We start from the raw sequence: 16,529 nt of genomic DNA on the forward strand, positions 1-16,529 counted from the left end.
GGTGTACATAATTTTGTCATCACTCTTCTAGAAGATGTAAAGCGCTTCTCTGGTCGTGAAGATGAAGCGGCCATCTTACATAATTTTGTATAGATTGTAGAGACTCTTTAATAGAAACCAGGGTTTTTCATATTATAACTACAGTTATGGTATGCAAATAATCCCACATTTAAATTTTCAAATACAAAAAACCCAATAACAAAGATATCAAATTGATTTTGTTAATTCTAAAGTTTACTTCTGTATGACAAAAGGTTTTCACAAAACAGAAACATTATACAGTAACATGTAATCGACATTGTACTTAATACAATCGATTAAAAGTCGTAAAATAGATTTTCACAGAAGGCAATCTCAATCTATCAATCACTCAATCAATCATACATTCATCAAACAGTCATTCAAACAAATATCATGCATGATGCAGTGAGATAATAATCGTTGCAACTTGTAGATACTCAAGAATTTTGATATCATCAAGTTAGTTCATCCATGAGTTCTACACTTCTACAACATCATTTTCTTTCCTTCAAAACCACTTAGATTTTTGATGCAGGTATCCATTTGAATTTGGGTCCTTGTTTGTTAGCAGAAAGTTGTTCCTTAGGAATCCATTTGTATAATTCCTTTGGAACACCAACATTTCTAAAATAATGATAACGCTTTAAAATACCGTTATCTGTGATGTAATTTTAATACTAAATACACTCTTTTTGACTTAGAAACTTGCTTGGACTCATGATTTTTCATTAAGTTGTGAGAATAAGAGAGTTGAGGTTGAATTTGATGACTAATTCCCTTTGTTTTGATAGAAAATGAGTTAATACAGGAAGAAGAGATGAAGTGCTAAGGATATAAAGCTTAGAAAGGCCTAGAAAAGCACGAGGGAACCGCACGAAGCTTAGGCGACCTGCAGGAGGCTTGAGCGTGGAAAAATCGACGCTCGCCGCCCGGGCTGGGTACCCCTGAAGCTTGGGCAAAATTGCAGGCTCAAGCCTTCCGGAAATCGACGTCCACTACTCGGGTGACTGATAACAGTTGAAAAACTGTTATTTTCATGCTTAAAATTGATACTAAAAGCAACCTTTAACACTTAGAAACTAGCTTGGAATCATGCTTTTTTTCATATTTTTGGAAATAAGAGAGCTGGACAGGTTTATGCTTGATTTCAGTGTTTTATGCAGGTTTTAAGGTGAATATGCTGAAAGAAGTGAAGAAGGATAGAGATGGAATCAGAAAAGAACTCAAAAAGTGCAAAAGGAGAAGTCGCAACTACCGCTCAACTGCAGTTTACCGTTGAGCGGCACTCAAGAAACCACGTTGGCTCCGCTGAGGGGAAGAATCAACTCACGCACTTACCGCTGAGCGACACTATTTTGGGCTTGGACCTAATTTTCTGTATATTTTAGAATAGTATATAAGCTTTAGGACGTCCTAGGGTTTGTATCTTTGGCTGGAGACGAAGCAAACACTCTTCTTTTCCACCCCTTGGAGGAAGATCTTGGATGCTCAGGCTACCTACTCCTCTTTCTATAGGGTTCTATCTTTCATTCTTTCATTATTGTTCATCTAGTTTCACCATGAATATGGTGAACTAAACATTGTATTGTTGTTGGGGAATCAATGTAATCTTGTCAAACTCTCATATATGGAATTTGTGTTTAAACATCTTATTTGAGATATATGCCTTCTTTCATCATTAGTTAGGGTTTTTCCTCTTTGCTCAAAGCATGCATTGTTTAACTCATTCGATGCCATGATTACTGATTTTGTCGATATGGTAACGTACGGGAAATCTAGATCCGGGGAAAATCTCCCAATAGCATATTAGTTGCCTTTAAGCTTCTGTGCATACATGTTTAATTCATTAAAGTGTTTGTATTCCTCTTTTCTATTGATCAAATTCATGCATACATGTTTAATTATTGTCTTTTGCATTTAAAACCTAAAATCAATTGTTCACATTTCTTAAATAATCAACAAATCATTAGCTAACTAGGCCGTGAGTCCTTTGGGAGAACGATACTTGGTCTTACCGAGTTTTATTACTTGATACGATTTGGTCACACTTGTCGAGGGTTAAACAAGTTTGTGGCGTCGTTTTTCGGTGTTCATAAATTTGTCATCAAGTTTTTGGCGCCGTTGCTGGGGACTCGTGGTTTAACTAGTTCATTTGTGTGATTATTGATTATCTTTGACTTGAATTTTGAATTTTGAAATTTGAATTTCTGTTTTTATTTTTCTGTTTTTATTTTTATTTTATTTTATTTTATTTTCTGTTTTTATTTTTTCTGTTTTGTGTTTTTATTTTCTGTTTTTATTTTATCTTCTTATCTTTAATCTTATATCTTCTTCTATATCTTTTTGTGCTAACCAATTTTTCTAGGGATTTGTTTTCTTGTGTATGCAGGAAGCAATCCGAACTAGGAGCAAGAAAACTACAGAACGAACCTCTTGTTGAAGGCCTAGACAAGAGTAGACGGAGGAGAAGAATCCGTACATCTAGAGAACTTTTTCCTCCTCCGAAAACTCTGTTACAACCATCACCACAAAGTTCTGACCCTAGCACTGAGGAAATGGAGAATAATAATACCAGAAGAACTCTTGCTGATTATACTAATGTAGCTGGACCTCAGCATTTTAATAGCATAGTAAGACCAAGAGTCAATGCAGCTAATATGGAGGTGAAACCAACATTAATCCAACTAGTTAAGAGTAACCAATTTAATGGGTTGTCTCACGAAAGCCCATATGATCTCCTTACAACTTTTAATGAGATTTGAAACATAGTAAAGATAAATGGGGTGCCGGACGAAGCAATCAAACTTAGCCTATTTCCATTCTCATTAGGAGGCAACGCTAAGCTTTGGTTGAACTCTTTTCCAGAAGGAAGCTTTACATAGTGGGAAGCAGTGGTGACAAAGTTTTTAAACAAATACTTTCCACAATCAAAAGTAAATAAAGGAAAGCAAGAGATTTCATCATTTAGGTAAGGCATGGAGGAATCACTAGGTCATGCATGGGTGATAACGGTTGAAAAATCGTTATTTTTATGCTTAAAATTGATACCAAAAGCAACCTTTAAGACTTAGAAACTAGCTTGAACTCATATTTTTGCTTTAGTTTTGTGAATAAGAGAGTTGAAAGTGAATTTAATGGTTTTGTGCAAGATTCCCTTGATTTTGTAGGCTAAGGTGAATTTGGTGAAAGAAGTGAAGAAGGATAGAGATGGAATCAGAAAAGACATCAAAAAGTGCAAAAGGAGAAGCCGCAACTGCCGCTCAGCGGCAGTTTACCGCTGAGCGACACTCAAGCAATCACGTTGGATCCCCTAAGGGGTGATTTGGCCGCTGAGGGGAAGAAAACAACTCACACACTTACCGCTGAGCGGTAGTTTACCGCTAAGCGGTAGTTTACCGCTAAGCGGTAGTTTACCGCTGAGCGGCACTATTTTTGGGCTTGGGCCTAATTTTCTGTAATTTTAGAATAGTATATAAGCTTTAGGACGTCCTAGGGTTTGTATCTCTGGCAGAGACGAAGCAAACACTCTCTTTTCCACCCGTTTGAAGGAGGATTTTGGATGCTCAGGCTACCTCTTCACCTTTCTAGGGTTTTATCTTTCATTCTTTCATTATTATTCATCTAGTTTCACCATGAATATGGTGAACTAAACCTTGTATTGTTGTTGGGGAATCAATGTAGTCTTGTGAAACTCTCATATATGGAATTTGATTTAATGTCTTATATTAAGATATATGCTTTCTTTCATCTTTAGCTAGGGTTTTTCCTCTTTGCTTATTGCTTGCTTTGTTTAACTCATTCATTGCCATGATTATTGATTTTGTCAATACGGGAACGTACGGGGAAGCCTAGTGATGAGAGGGTCGTACCTCCCAACAAAAGTTGTGCATAAAAGAATGCAGTATAAACTAGGAAGTGACTCCTAGGTCGTCTCTCAAGGACCAAATTGTGGTTCAGTCTCAGATCAAACACGTAGTGGGGGGGGGGGTTGAAAGTGTTTTTGTGCTTTGGAAATGAACTAAATTAAAACGGGAAATTAAATACAACCAAACATAATTGAAAACATTGAAATGGAAATTACAACAGATAAATACCCAAACACAATTCAAGCTGTAAACATGCAACGGTTACACTAAAACATTAAATGCACAATATTGTCATCTATCCTACACATTCACCATCAAAAAGAAGAAAAGCATTTATACATACAATATAAAATATTCCAAGACAAAAGAAATAAAATAAAATAAAACTTTCCTACCATTAACCATGACCCCACACATCTACCAAGAGCAATTGGAATCTGTAAATGCTTATAAAAAAAACTACCTCCTTACCCGTGACACCACATCTCCAACGTATCCCACTTCTTTTTCCAAATAAAAATTTCACACCTCTGCACCATCTTCCTTAAATGATTAACTAAATAGAATAAAACTTTCTAGTCTCTTGAAAATGCTCCATCACCGTGCACACTATGGCCCACATTCACGTGAATTACTCTTCTACCTAATCTACTCCTTCATTGCATAAATCAAAAGCCATTCTCTTTTCTTCCAGCATGGCCCCACCGTGACACCTACATCAGCACATCTTCCATTCCAACACGTCACCATGTGCACTCTATATCAACCATCACCATTTCATTCTCAAAGGATATTGGTGCATCGTTGCAATAGCTTGGATGCTTTCTTCCAGCCCGTGGCAGCCCTCCATCTTTCTCCAGCTCTCTCTCCCGAAAACCAAAAAAAACCGAGACTCTTCTTAAAGAAAGGAAGAAAATAATCACAGTCTGCACCAATTCTTCACCGTGTAAAGTGTGCTTTAAACCAAATGAAATGCTTCAGTAAATTAACCATCCAAGCTGGACCATCATTTTCCAACCACCGAGTGCACACCAACATTGGAGATCTCTGTTCCCAGCTCCACGTCACTGACACACCGAGAAAGGTAGCAAGCTGCTGGAATGAAAGAGAAAAAAAAAAAACAAGATCCTTCCCAAGAACGGAGTGAATTCCCGTGAGCTGCTTCTATGTAGTGACACCTTCCGGCTTCATCTCTCCGTGAAACACCTCGCTTTTCATAATACAGTAATCCAGCGTTTGCAAAAAAACGAAGTAAAAAAAAATGCAAGTGTGTTCTTCATTCATCATTCAAAATAATGTTCCAGTCAAGAAACATCAAAATGTGCCTTTCATTCATGCTCCAAAACGTTCAAAATCGAGAGAAAAGGAACTAGTGGTGGCTGAAAAACGCTTGCACACACACGCTAAAAAAAAATCTCAAACCGAGAGCCCCCTAAGAGAACCGAGACCGAGAGTGTGTCCCCAAAAATGTGTGGCGGCTGGGAACGTTCTTCCAAAATAAAAATTGTTTGAACCCAAGAATTAAAAAGGCCATGTAAAAGTGAAGCTTTTTCTCCCATTCATCATGAAAAATTGCGTAAACATCATTCTCCCCCAGGAACACAAGCCGAGAGAAAAAAAACTAAAAACAGTGGCCAAAACCAAGTGCAAGTGGCGGCTGGACCACTTTCTGGAGTGCCTTGTGTCCTCATATTTTTAGGGTAGGGTCCACACACAATCAAACCCTAAGTTCAAGTCATTAATTTCTAATTTTGGATCTAATCTAATTTACCAAAAATTGACCCAAAATATAAGAGTTGATAAAAAAATAAATTCTAAACTACTGAATTACATTTTAATTAATTCAAAAATGTCTGTCTGGAGAGTCTTGAATTTATTTGGCATTCTTCCTGATGTCCCAAAATATATTTCCGAAATTTTCCTGCACTTCAAAAATACACTTAATCAGCTCAGAAAACCCAAATTAGCACAATTACAAATTTCCGACCAAATTAAGCAAAATTCGGAAAACGAGGAAATAACAAACAATTAAACACAATTCTCTGGTTTATTTAAGTGCAATAAACTAAATATAATTCAAGAAATATTGACTCATCAAAATAGACCACACTTAGTCTTTTGCACTCCTGGGCAAAACCAAGACGAAAACCAGGGAACTACTCAAACATCAAGAAGCTGACACAGACTCGACAGCCAGACAACAAAGACTCCAAAACAGAAACACATTTGCACAATTCTCACAAAATTCTGGACGGTAAAAGGTATAGGCAGAATCCAACACAGAGTCAACAAAAGCAGATACTCAAAGAATCATCCAAACAATTCAGTACAAGGAAAGCAGTCAATCAGTTCAAGAGATGAATCAACAGCAACAGAGCCTCACAGATGCACACAATCAGTGTTTCTCTCAAGTGTTTAAGGTAAATCAATGTCACTCAATGCACTCAAGAAAGCAAACAACAACAGACTTGGCAAGCCTCTAATATCAACGCTCGAACACATATGCATGTTCAAATCAAAAGGTCTTTTCATGGTTGTAATGGGGCCAAGGACAAGGGAGGATATATCTGGATAAGAAGCTACAAACCATAAGGAACAGAGGAGCAATGGGGAACAAGTGTAAACACATTCAACCACACCCACAACCTCTAATTCCATCCTCTTCTTGACTCCATTATTCACAATTATTCACATTTTTTTTTTATATATTTTTCTGCTCTATTTTTTCATCCTGTCTCTTTTCTTTTCTCTATTCAGCACACAATTTCAAGAGACAAGATACACCACATATTTACAAACATAAAACAAGAAGAGGAACCCACCAGCCAATTCATCAGAAACCCCAAGGAGACCACACTTGTTCCAAAAACACTTCCAAAGCTCCAAAATTCCCTCAGGTTAAGGTAATCATGGTTTTTCACTTAGGGCTAGTGTATGAGCTTCAAAACAAAGAATTGGGGGAAAGTATAGGCTCAAAAGGGGTTATCAAAGGATCACAACAAGGTAAGCTTATTTGGCTAGAGAGGCTCAAAAACAAAACTGCCTTTATCACTTCCAAACATGCATATCAATCAAGAGTTATCAACAAGAGTCAAACCAAGGCATATGTGCAAGCAATCAAGAGACATATCACACACAAGAAAGAACATCAAGTGGCTCAAATTCTCACACAGGGCATTTGTGTCACAATCAATTCAACTCTCAAACATCATGATCATCTTCCAAGCAAAGAAAAGCAAGGAATCCAAAATCTCAGAGTATCAATGAAGTGAAGGAAAACTGACAACATAACCACAATCCAGAATTTACGAAAAGTATGCAAAACTGTACACAAGACACAACAAACTACATAAAAACCGAAACATGAACAAAGAAACAACCTCCCCTAATAGACCACACTTAAACGACACAATGTCCTCAGTGTGTCACAATCAGTAGATCAAACAATCAGAACAATCATCAGATATCGACAAAGTGCAATAAAAGTGAGGAGGGAAGGAGAAAAGAAACTCCCTGAGTCAGATGGGAGGATAGGTGGGGTGGACCAAAGACGTCTCCTCCACCACTACATCCACTAAAGAAGGGTTGCTGAGGAAAGGCTTCAGTCTATGCCCGTTTACCTTGAAGCTTTTAGCTGTAGATGGACCTTGGATCTCTACTGCACCATAAGGATAAACATTAGTCACAACAAAAGGTCCAGTCCATTTTGATCTCAACTTACCACCCATGAGGCCGAGTCTAGAGTTATACAACAAAACCTGTTGGCCAACCTCGAAGTCCTTTCTAACAATAGAACTATCATGGAACTTCTTTGTCCTTTCCTTGTAGAACTTCGAGTTCTCATATGCCTCCAATCGGATCTCATCCAATTCATTCAGTTGCAACTTTCTTTCCTCTCCAGCTTGGTCCATGGAGAAGTTGCAAATCTTCACAGCCCAATATGCCCGATGCTCAATCTCGACCGGTAGGTGACATGCTTTTCCGAAGACAACCCGGTAAGGAGACATCCCTATCGGTGCTTTGTAAGCTGTCCTGTGAGCCCAAAGAGCATCGTCCAACCTATTGCTCCAATCTTTCCTGTTGGGCTGGACAATCTTCTCCAAAATCCTCTTAATCTCCCTGTTGGAGATCTCAGCTTGCCCATTTGTTTGGGGGTGGTAAGGTGTAGAAACTCTGTGCGTCACCCCATATTTCTTGAGCAAGGCTTGCATGGATCTGTTGCAAAAATGGGTTCCTTGATCACTAACAATTGCTCTAGGCACTCCAAACCTGCAAAAGAGGTGAGATCTAACAAAATCTACAACAACCCGAGCATCATTAGTCCGGGTGGCTCTAGCTTCCACCCATTTTGAAACATAATCCACAGCAAGGAGAATATAACAGAAACCAAAAGAAACAGGAAAAGGACCCATGAAATCTATACCCCATACATCAAACACCTCACAGAACAACATAGGTTGTTGAGGCATCTCTTGTCTCTGTGAAATTGATCCTCCTGCTCTCTGACAAGGCTCACAGGTGCTGCAGATCTTCTCCGCATCTTTGAAGATGGAAGGCCAATAAAAACTACAGTCCAGCACCCTGCGAGCTGTTCTCTGTATCCCCAGATGACCACCAGGTGAGGAGGCATGACAAAACTGCAGGACCGAGTCAATCTCATGGTCCGGAATGCATCTCCTAGTAACCTGGTCACTGCACAACTTCCACAGATATGGGTCATCCCAAACATAATACTTAGCATCACTCTTAATTTTAGCAATCTGAGCACGTGATGCTAAGGGAGGAAAAACAGAAGCAACCAAATAATTTACAATGTGTGCAAACCAAGGAGTGGGGTGAGACTAAGAAATCATCAACAAACTCTCGTCAGGAAAGGTATCCTGTATGGGCAACACATCAGCTTCATCATCAGCTTTTTCAATCCGGCTTAGGTGGTCTGCAACCAAATTTCGTGCTCCACTCCGGTCTTCAATTTGCAAGTCAAACTCTTGGAGCAGTAGCATCCACCTGATCAATCTAGGCTTTGACTCCGCCTTTTTCAACAGAAACTTTAGAGCTGCATGGTCAGTATACACAATAACAGGTGATCCAAGCAAATATGACCTAAACTTATCAAGGGCAAAAACAATTGCCAACAACTCTTTTTCAGTGGTGGTATAATTTGCCTGGGCAACATCCAAAGTGCGTGAAGCATAGTAGATCACTCTCGGCAGCTTGTCAATTTTCTGTGTCAAGACAGCCCCTAATGCATAATTAGACGCATCACACATGAGCTCAAATGGGGCTGTCCAATCCGGTGCCTGAATGATAGGGGCGGTGGTCAAAGCTTCCTTCAGGCAATCAAACGCCTGCTTGCATCTGTCATCAAAAGAGAAGTCAATATCTTTCTGCAGCAGTCTGGACAAAGGAAGCGCCTTCTTGCTGAAATCTTTGATGAAGCGCCTGTAGAAACCTGCATGTCCAAGAAAAGATCGCACCTCTCGCACGCAAGAGGGGTAAGGCAACTGCGAAATCACAGATATCTTAGCAGGGTCTACCTCTATTCCCTTTTCAGAAATGATATGCCCTAGAACCAAACCTTGTCCAACCATGAAGTGACATTTCTCAAAATTGAGAACAAGGTTTGTTTCTATGCATCTTTTCAAAACTTTTTCCAGACTGTCTAAACATGCATCAAAGGAGGATCCGTACACAGTAAAATCATCCATAAACACCTCTATGCAATTCTCAAGAAAGTCGCTAAAAATGCTAAGCATGCACCGCTGGAAGGTACCAGGGGCATTGCATAGACCAAAGGGCATCCTCCTATAGGCAAAAGTGCCAAAGGGACAGGTGAATGTGGTTTTTTCTTGATCCTCAGGAGCAATATTTATTTGAAAGTAACCAGAAAAACCATCAAGAAAACAATAATGAGATTTACCTGCCAAGCGCTCCAGCATCTGATCAATGAATGGCAGGGGGAAATGATCTTTCCTGGTTGCTTGGTTGAGCCTCCTATAGTCAATGCAGACTCTCCAACTGTTCTGCACTCTAGTTGGGATAAGCTCATCCCTCTCATTCTTCACCACAGTGAGGCCAGTTTTCTTGGGCACAACATGGATGGGGCTAACCCACTGACTATCTGAAATAGGGTAGATGATCCCAGCTTGCAAAAGCTTTGTCACCTCCTTCTTGATGACGTCCATGATCACGGGGTTTTGCCTTCTTTGTGGCTGTCTCACTGGCCTTGCCCCATCTTCCAAAAGAATTCTATGCATGCATGTGGATGGGCTAATGATGGACAAATTTGTAAGCACCAAAATATGATGTCACAAACTTGTTTCACACTCGGCAAGTATGACCGAATCGTTTCAAGTAATAAACTTGGTAAGACCAAGTATCGTTCTCCCAAAGGACTCACGGCCTAGTTTAGTTATGTGATTTGTTGATTAGCTAAGACTTAAGAACACAATAATTGAAGTTTAATATGCAAAGACGAAAATTAAATATGTATGCATGAATTGATCAATGACAAAGACAAAAGATAAACACTTTCAAGGAAATATATGAATGAATATGTTGTTGGGGGTCAATTTCATCTCATCCACTCTCATATATTTTAGGAATTCAACATTCAAATCATCATTGTTAATGCCACTCTCTAATGTACCATTCTAGATGGCTTCTCCCTAATCAAATAGTTCATACAATTCCTAGCATTCCTAATGATTAGTTCATGAGTGCAGGAGCTTAAAGGCAACCAATATAATATTGTCAGTATAATATTGGGAGAAATTCCCCGGATCTAGATTTCCCCGTACGTGTCCGTATCAACAAAACCAATAATCATGCATTAGAATGAGTTAAACAATGCAAGCATTGAGCAAAGAGGAAAAACCCTAACTAATGATGAAAGAAAGCATATGTCTTAATTCAAAGATGTACTCAACAAATCCATATATGAGAGCTTCAAGAGATTACTTTGATTCCCCAACAAACATACAAGGTTTAGTTCACCATATTCATGGTGAACCTAGATGAATAACAATGAAAGTATGAAAGAATAAACCCAATAAAGGTGAAGAGGTAGCCTGAGCATCCAAGATCCTCCTTCAAAGGGGTGAAAGAGAGAGTGTTTGCCTCGTTTCTGCCAAAGATACTAACTAAAGGACGTGCAAGCCCTTAAATACTAATCTAGAGTTACAAAAGATTACAAAAGTCCAAGCCCAAAAAGTGCCGCTCAGCGGTGATTGCGCGTCTTCTTTCTTCCCCTCAGCGGCCATTTTGCCCCTCAGCGGTTCCAACGTCACCTCTTGAGTGCCGCTCAGCGGTAGTTTGCCGCTGAGCGGTGCCTTCGACTTCTCCTTTTTGCACTCTTTCTTGTCTTTTCTAATGTCCTCTCTCTTATTCTTCACTTCTTTCACCAAATTCACCTCAAAACCTGCACAATAACACTTAAATCAAGCATAAACCTGTCCAGCTCTCTTATTTCTGAAAATATAAACAAAAGGCATGATTTCAAGCTAGTTTCTAAGTCTAAAGGTTGCTTTTAGTATCAACTTTAAGCATGAAAATAACAGTTTTTCAACTGTTATCAGCTAATACCAGGTATGTCAGCCAAACTCCAACAATTGGCCTTCTTGTGCTTCCTCAACACACCAAGCAACTTCTCCTCTTGAACAGAATCAAGGGAGGTGGAAATGATCACCGGTTTCTTCTCATCATCCTCCAAGTACACGTACTTGAGGTTATCTGGGAGCTGTTTCAACTCAAGAGTAGGTGCCTGCAAGTCAGATTCATTTGTACTTCCTACAAAGTGGTTAGTGCATTCTGACTCCAAAGAATTCACAGGTAAAGGCGGAACACCTATCTCATCAAGCTCCAAATCCATATCCATGACAATTACATTATCAACATCATCCATATCAGAAACATCATCAACATCATGGATATCCAAATTCTCTTCAAAATCAACATCATTCTCAAATTCAGATTCAATGCATGTATGTAGAGAAGATAGAAAAGAATGCTCTTTCTTATGCAAAGAATCAAAATCATCAACAACATATTTATCAATAATGTCATCCAATGCACCGATCCTAAACAGAGAATGGTCCTCAGCTGGAAATTTCATTGCATCAAGGATATTAAAATGAACAACAATATCAGCAAATTCCATAGACAAAGTTCCAGCATACACATCAATCTTAGTTCGGGCAGTTTTCAAGAATGGCCTGCCTAAGATAATGGGAGCGGATCCATGAGAGAATCCCTCCTCCATTTCCAAAACATAAAAGTCAGCAGGAAAAATCAATTCACCAACCCTAACCAAGACATCCTCTATGAAACCTGCTGGGTGGGTAACACTCCTATTGGCCAACTGAATGACCACACCCGTGGTTTGCAAAGGACCAAGAGACAAAGATGCATATATAGACAGAGGCATGACATTAACAGAAGCACCCAAATCAAGCATGGCATTTTCAAATTTATTGTTTCCAATCACACAAGGAATGCAAAATATACCTGGGTCCTTGCACTTTTCAGGGATGTGCGGGACCGACTTACCAATAAGTGCAGATACATTCCTTCCCATGCTAATCCTCTCATTTCCCTTCATCTTCCTCTTGTGTGTGCACAGCTCCTTCAAGAATTTGGCATACTTCGGTATCTGCTTGATGGCATCAAGTAGAGGTATGTTCACCTCTACCTTCCTTAAGGTCTCCAGAATTTCCTTATCCACATCTTCCATCTTTTTGCTAGGAAGTGCCCGTGAAGGGAATGGTAGAGGGATAGGTCGGTCAACCAATGGAGAAGGTGCGGTAGCCGTGGTGGTGGAAGAGGGAGAAGATCCACCTGAAGAAAAACCACCAGCTAGAGAAGAAGATTCACCCACCTCAAATGCCTTGCTCGGACCGTCATGGTCGTTCTTTCTAGGACAAGTAGCAGGCATGGGTGTAGGTGTAGAAGAGGGCTCTGAAGGCACAAAAATCTGCTTCCCTGATCTAAGGGTTATGGCACTCACATTCCTTGGGTTCTGCACAGTCTGGGATGGTAACTTATCCGAATTATGAGACTGCGCCTGGTTTATCTGAGTAGCCATCTGACCCATCTGGTTAGTGAGACTCTGTATGGAAGCTCTAGTCTCCTGCTGAAATTGCATGTTATCCTTCTGAAACTGCAGGTTTTGCATAGTCATCTGTCTCACTAACTCTTCCAATGAAGGTTCAGACGAAGTGGAAGGGTGGGCAGCTGGTTGGGCAGGTGCCTCTTGCTGTTGCTGTTGCCTCTGGTGTTGTTGCATAGGTGGAGGCACATATCTGTTAGGTGCTCCAGCATTCTGGAAAGGTGGTGCCTGCTGTTGATGCTGTGGCGCATTGTTCCATCTCAGATTGGGGTGATTCCTCCACCCTGGGTTGTACCTGTTGCTGGATAAGTCATGATTTTGCTGTTGTTGCTGCCTATTGTTGTAGATGTTCGTAGCATAAGCCTGAGGCGCATCAGAGGCAGCAGATTGCTGCAAAGAAGGACAAGCATCTGTATAGTGGTCACTGGAAGGACAAATAGCACATAGCCGTGCAACAGATGCCGATGGAGCTGCAGATCTCTGGTTGGTAGTCAACTGTGTCACCAACTTCGTAAGAGAGTCAATCTTTCCTTCCAACTTGCTTTCAACAGCTGATAAAGACTGGGCAACAACATCATGCACGCCCCTCACCACAATGGTATCATTCCTGGTGCTAAACTACTGGGAGTTGGAAGCCATCTTCTCAATCAATTGCCTGGCCTCAGCAGGTGTGGTGTCTCCAATAGCTCCACCACTGGCAGCATCAATCATACCACGGTCCATGTTGTTCAAACCCTCATAGAAATACTGGACAAGGAGATGCTCAGGTATCTGATGGTGGGGACAACTAGCACAAAGTGTCTTGAATCTCTCCCAATACTCATATAAGTTCTCTCCACCAAGCTGCCTAATCCCAGTTATGTCCTTTCTGATAGCTGTGGTCCGGGCTGCTGGGAAAAATTTATCTAAGAACAGCCTCTTCAGATCATCCCAGCTAGTGACGGATCTAGGCGCCAAACCATACAACCAATCCTTAGCAACATTTTCCAATGAATGAGGGAATGCCTTCAAGAAGATGTCTTCTTCAGGAACATCATGTGGTTTCATACTAGAACAAACAATGTGGAATTCCTTCAAATGCTTATGAGGACTCTCACCTGCAAGACCATGAAACTTGGGCAACAAATGGATCAGTCCAGTCTTGAGAACAAATGGAACGTCCTCATCAGGATATTGGATGCACAAGCTTTCGATATCGAAATCAGGTGCAGCCATCTCCCTAAAAGTCCTCTCACGAGGTGGAGGTTGTGCCATATTGTTCTCAGTGTGAAAAACAACAGAATCAGAATCAGAATCCCGTGCAGATGCAACAGATGCAGTGGATGCAGTATGCACAAAGTACTCAGCAGTGGGATGCACAGTATCCAATGGAACAGACTCAAAAACAGACTCTAAAGATAAATTCCTAGAATGTCTGGCTAACCTATGAAAAGTTCTATCAATCTCAGGATCAAAGGGTGGTATAGGCCTAGGATTTCCCCTAGTCATGCACTAAGTCACAGCACCCTAAAATCATGAAACGATATCACAAAAATTTTGAACACACAAAACAACCTAAACAAACAAATCACACACACTCAAACATACAAGACAAAACACGACACACAAACAACACATTACCAACACAAAAAACCTAAGACTGAACCGTTGGTCCCCGGCAACGGCGCCATTTTGATGAGAGGGTCGCACCTCCCACAAAAGTTCTGCATAAAAGAATGCAGTATAGACTAGGAAGTGACTCCTAGGTCGTCTCTCAAGGACCAAATGTGGTTCAGTCTCAGATCAAACACATAGTGGGGGAATTTTGAAAGATTGTTTTTGTGCGGATAAAATTAAATTAAACTGACTGGAAATTAAACACGACTGAATTAAAAACGGCGAAGTAAATTCTAAAACAGTAAAATGAAATTAACACAGTGAAAATGAAATTGGAACAATAAAAATTCAAATAAAAAAAAAATAGAATAGGAAATTGTTTCCCTCATCCAAAACCGTAGCCTTGTTTGATTTTTTTAGTATGCAAAGTAAATAAAATTTGCTATCCATCTAAGCCATCAACGTGCCCTTTCACTCATGGGAGCCGTGCCACTTCTTCATACTTCCCATTCCCATTCTTCAATTGAAAGAAAAAAAAAATAAATAATAAAAAAAAAATAAAAAAAAATGAAATAAAATATTTAAATTGGTCTTAACATGATACACTTCACGTAACCACTCCACATTCTTTAATTAAAGAATTTACAATTCTCATCCAAGAAGGTGTTCTCTTCTATTCCAAACCAATTGCCGAGCACACCAAACTCCCACACGTAGCCTTGCACCTATTCACCTTCTACAACCAACCACTTAACTCCAATACATTCTCCACATGAAACCAAAATGAATATTCTATTCTAATGCAAATTGAAAGTGCATCTTCACGTGACTTCTTACACGGCTTTTTGCTTCCAGCTACCATTCTCTCATCAAATCAGTAAGCTATGACAATTACATAACAAAGTAATCTCTAACATGCTCCACGTTAACTTCCACAAAGAGTTAAAATACACTCCTTTTCTCTCCCCAAAACCGTCACACCTATTCCCGTCTAGCTTCCACCTTCATTTCTCAATCATCTAAGAAACCAAAACAAATAGAAACTTACGGCTGGAAATGCAATGTACCGAGAACTACCTTATTAACTTGCACCACAGTAGATCCAAAAGAACCAAGTTTAAATCATGCTTATGTAAAGAACTTAAATTGCAAGGACAGATCATGCTAGTAAACTTGCAGTGAAGAGCTAATGTAATCTCTCATTGAATAAAATTTTGCTCAAAGAAAAACCAAGGTTACGGCTGGACAAATCTCCCTTACTAAATGAAATGACTTTCAATTGTTCTCTACCATTCATCAATTAAAACAGAATTACAGTGAGTCAAGAAGCATGAAAACATCATGTAATAAAATAAGGAAAAAAAAAACGTCTAATGCTAAACAATGTGACCGTGGCAGCTGGGAATCAAAAGGGCAGAGATTACTCAATGGTGAAGTGCTGAATCCACGTCCAGAGAAGACAACATACAAACCAACTCTCCCAAGCTCCCCGAAGACGTTCAGAATACAATGTCTCCCCCCAAACCTCACAGACCGAGAGCGTGAGTACAAATGGCCAGTGGCGGCTCCCACTGTTCTCTCGTAACCCCCACGTCCTAGGTCACCATCCTCCCAACAGCCCCCTGTAACGTCCTCCTAAAAGCCAACAAAACCTGCCCTTGTTGGATGCTCCGTAAAAATTGTCATGGGCCGTCCGTGTTGCTGCTGGATGTTTCTTCTCTTTGCCACCCATGCTGCTACTTTTGTTGTCCACGTGCTTTAATGAACTAGACCCCTTTTCTCCTTTCAGCTGTGTGCCTCTCTTCTCTGTTGGGCCGTGGAATGTTGCTGCCTCCCGTGCACTCCAAAGCTGCTGGATTTTATGGACTTGGCAGCAGTGCGTGTGTGGCAGCTGGACGTAGCGGCTTCCTCAAAGCTTGCTGGACCGTGGAGGCTTTCTT

At 40.2% G+C, this 16,529-nt stretch overlaps 1 protein-coding gene across 1 annotated transcript in view; it reads right to left on the reverse strand.

Moving 5' to 3' along the window:
* Window positions 1-14,208, reverse strand: part of LOC148206280 (uncharacterized) — a 32,050-nt gene extending 17,842 nt beyond the window's left edge. The window contains exons 1-3 of the mRNA XM_088107600.1: window positions 13,616-14,208; window positions 13,135-13,186; window positions 12,393-13,086 (exon numbers count right to left, since the gene is read on the reverse strand). Of these exons, the coding sequence (XP_087963726.1) occupies window positions 12,393-13,086; window positions 13,135-13,186; window positions 13,616-14,208 (1,339 nt within the window). The remainder of the gene's footprint in view (window positions 1-12,392; window positions 13,087-13,134; window positions 13,187-13,615) is intronic.
* Window positions 14,209-16,529: the final 2,321 nt, after the last annotated feature.

Source organism: Vigna umbellata, chromosome 1 (assembly GCF_029865625.1).
Source record: "Vigna umbellata cultivar VRB3 chromosome 1, Vumbellata_1.0, whole genome shotgun sequence".
Taxonomy (NCBI): Eukaryota; Viridiplantae; Streptophyta; class Magnoliopsida; order Fabales; family Fabaceae; genus Vigna; species Vigna umbellata.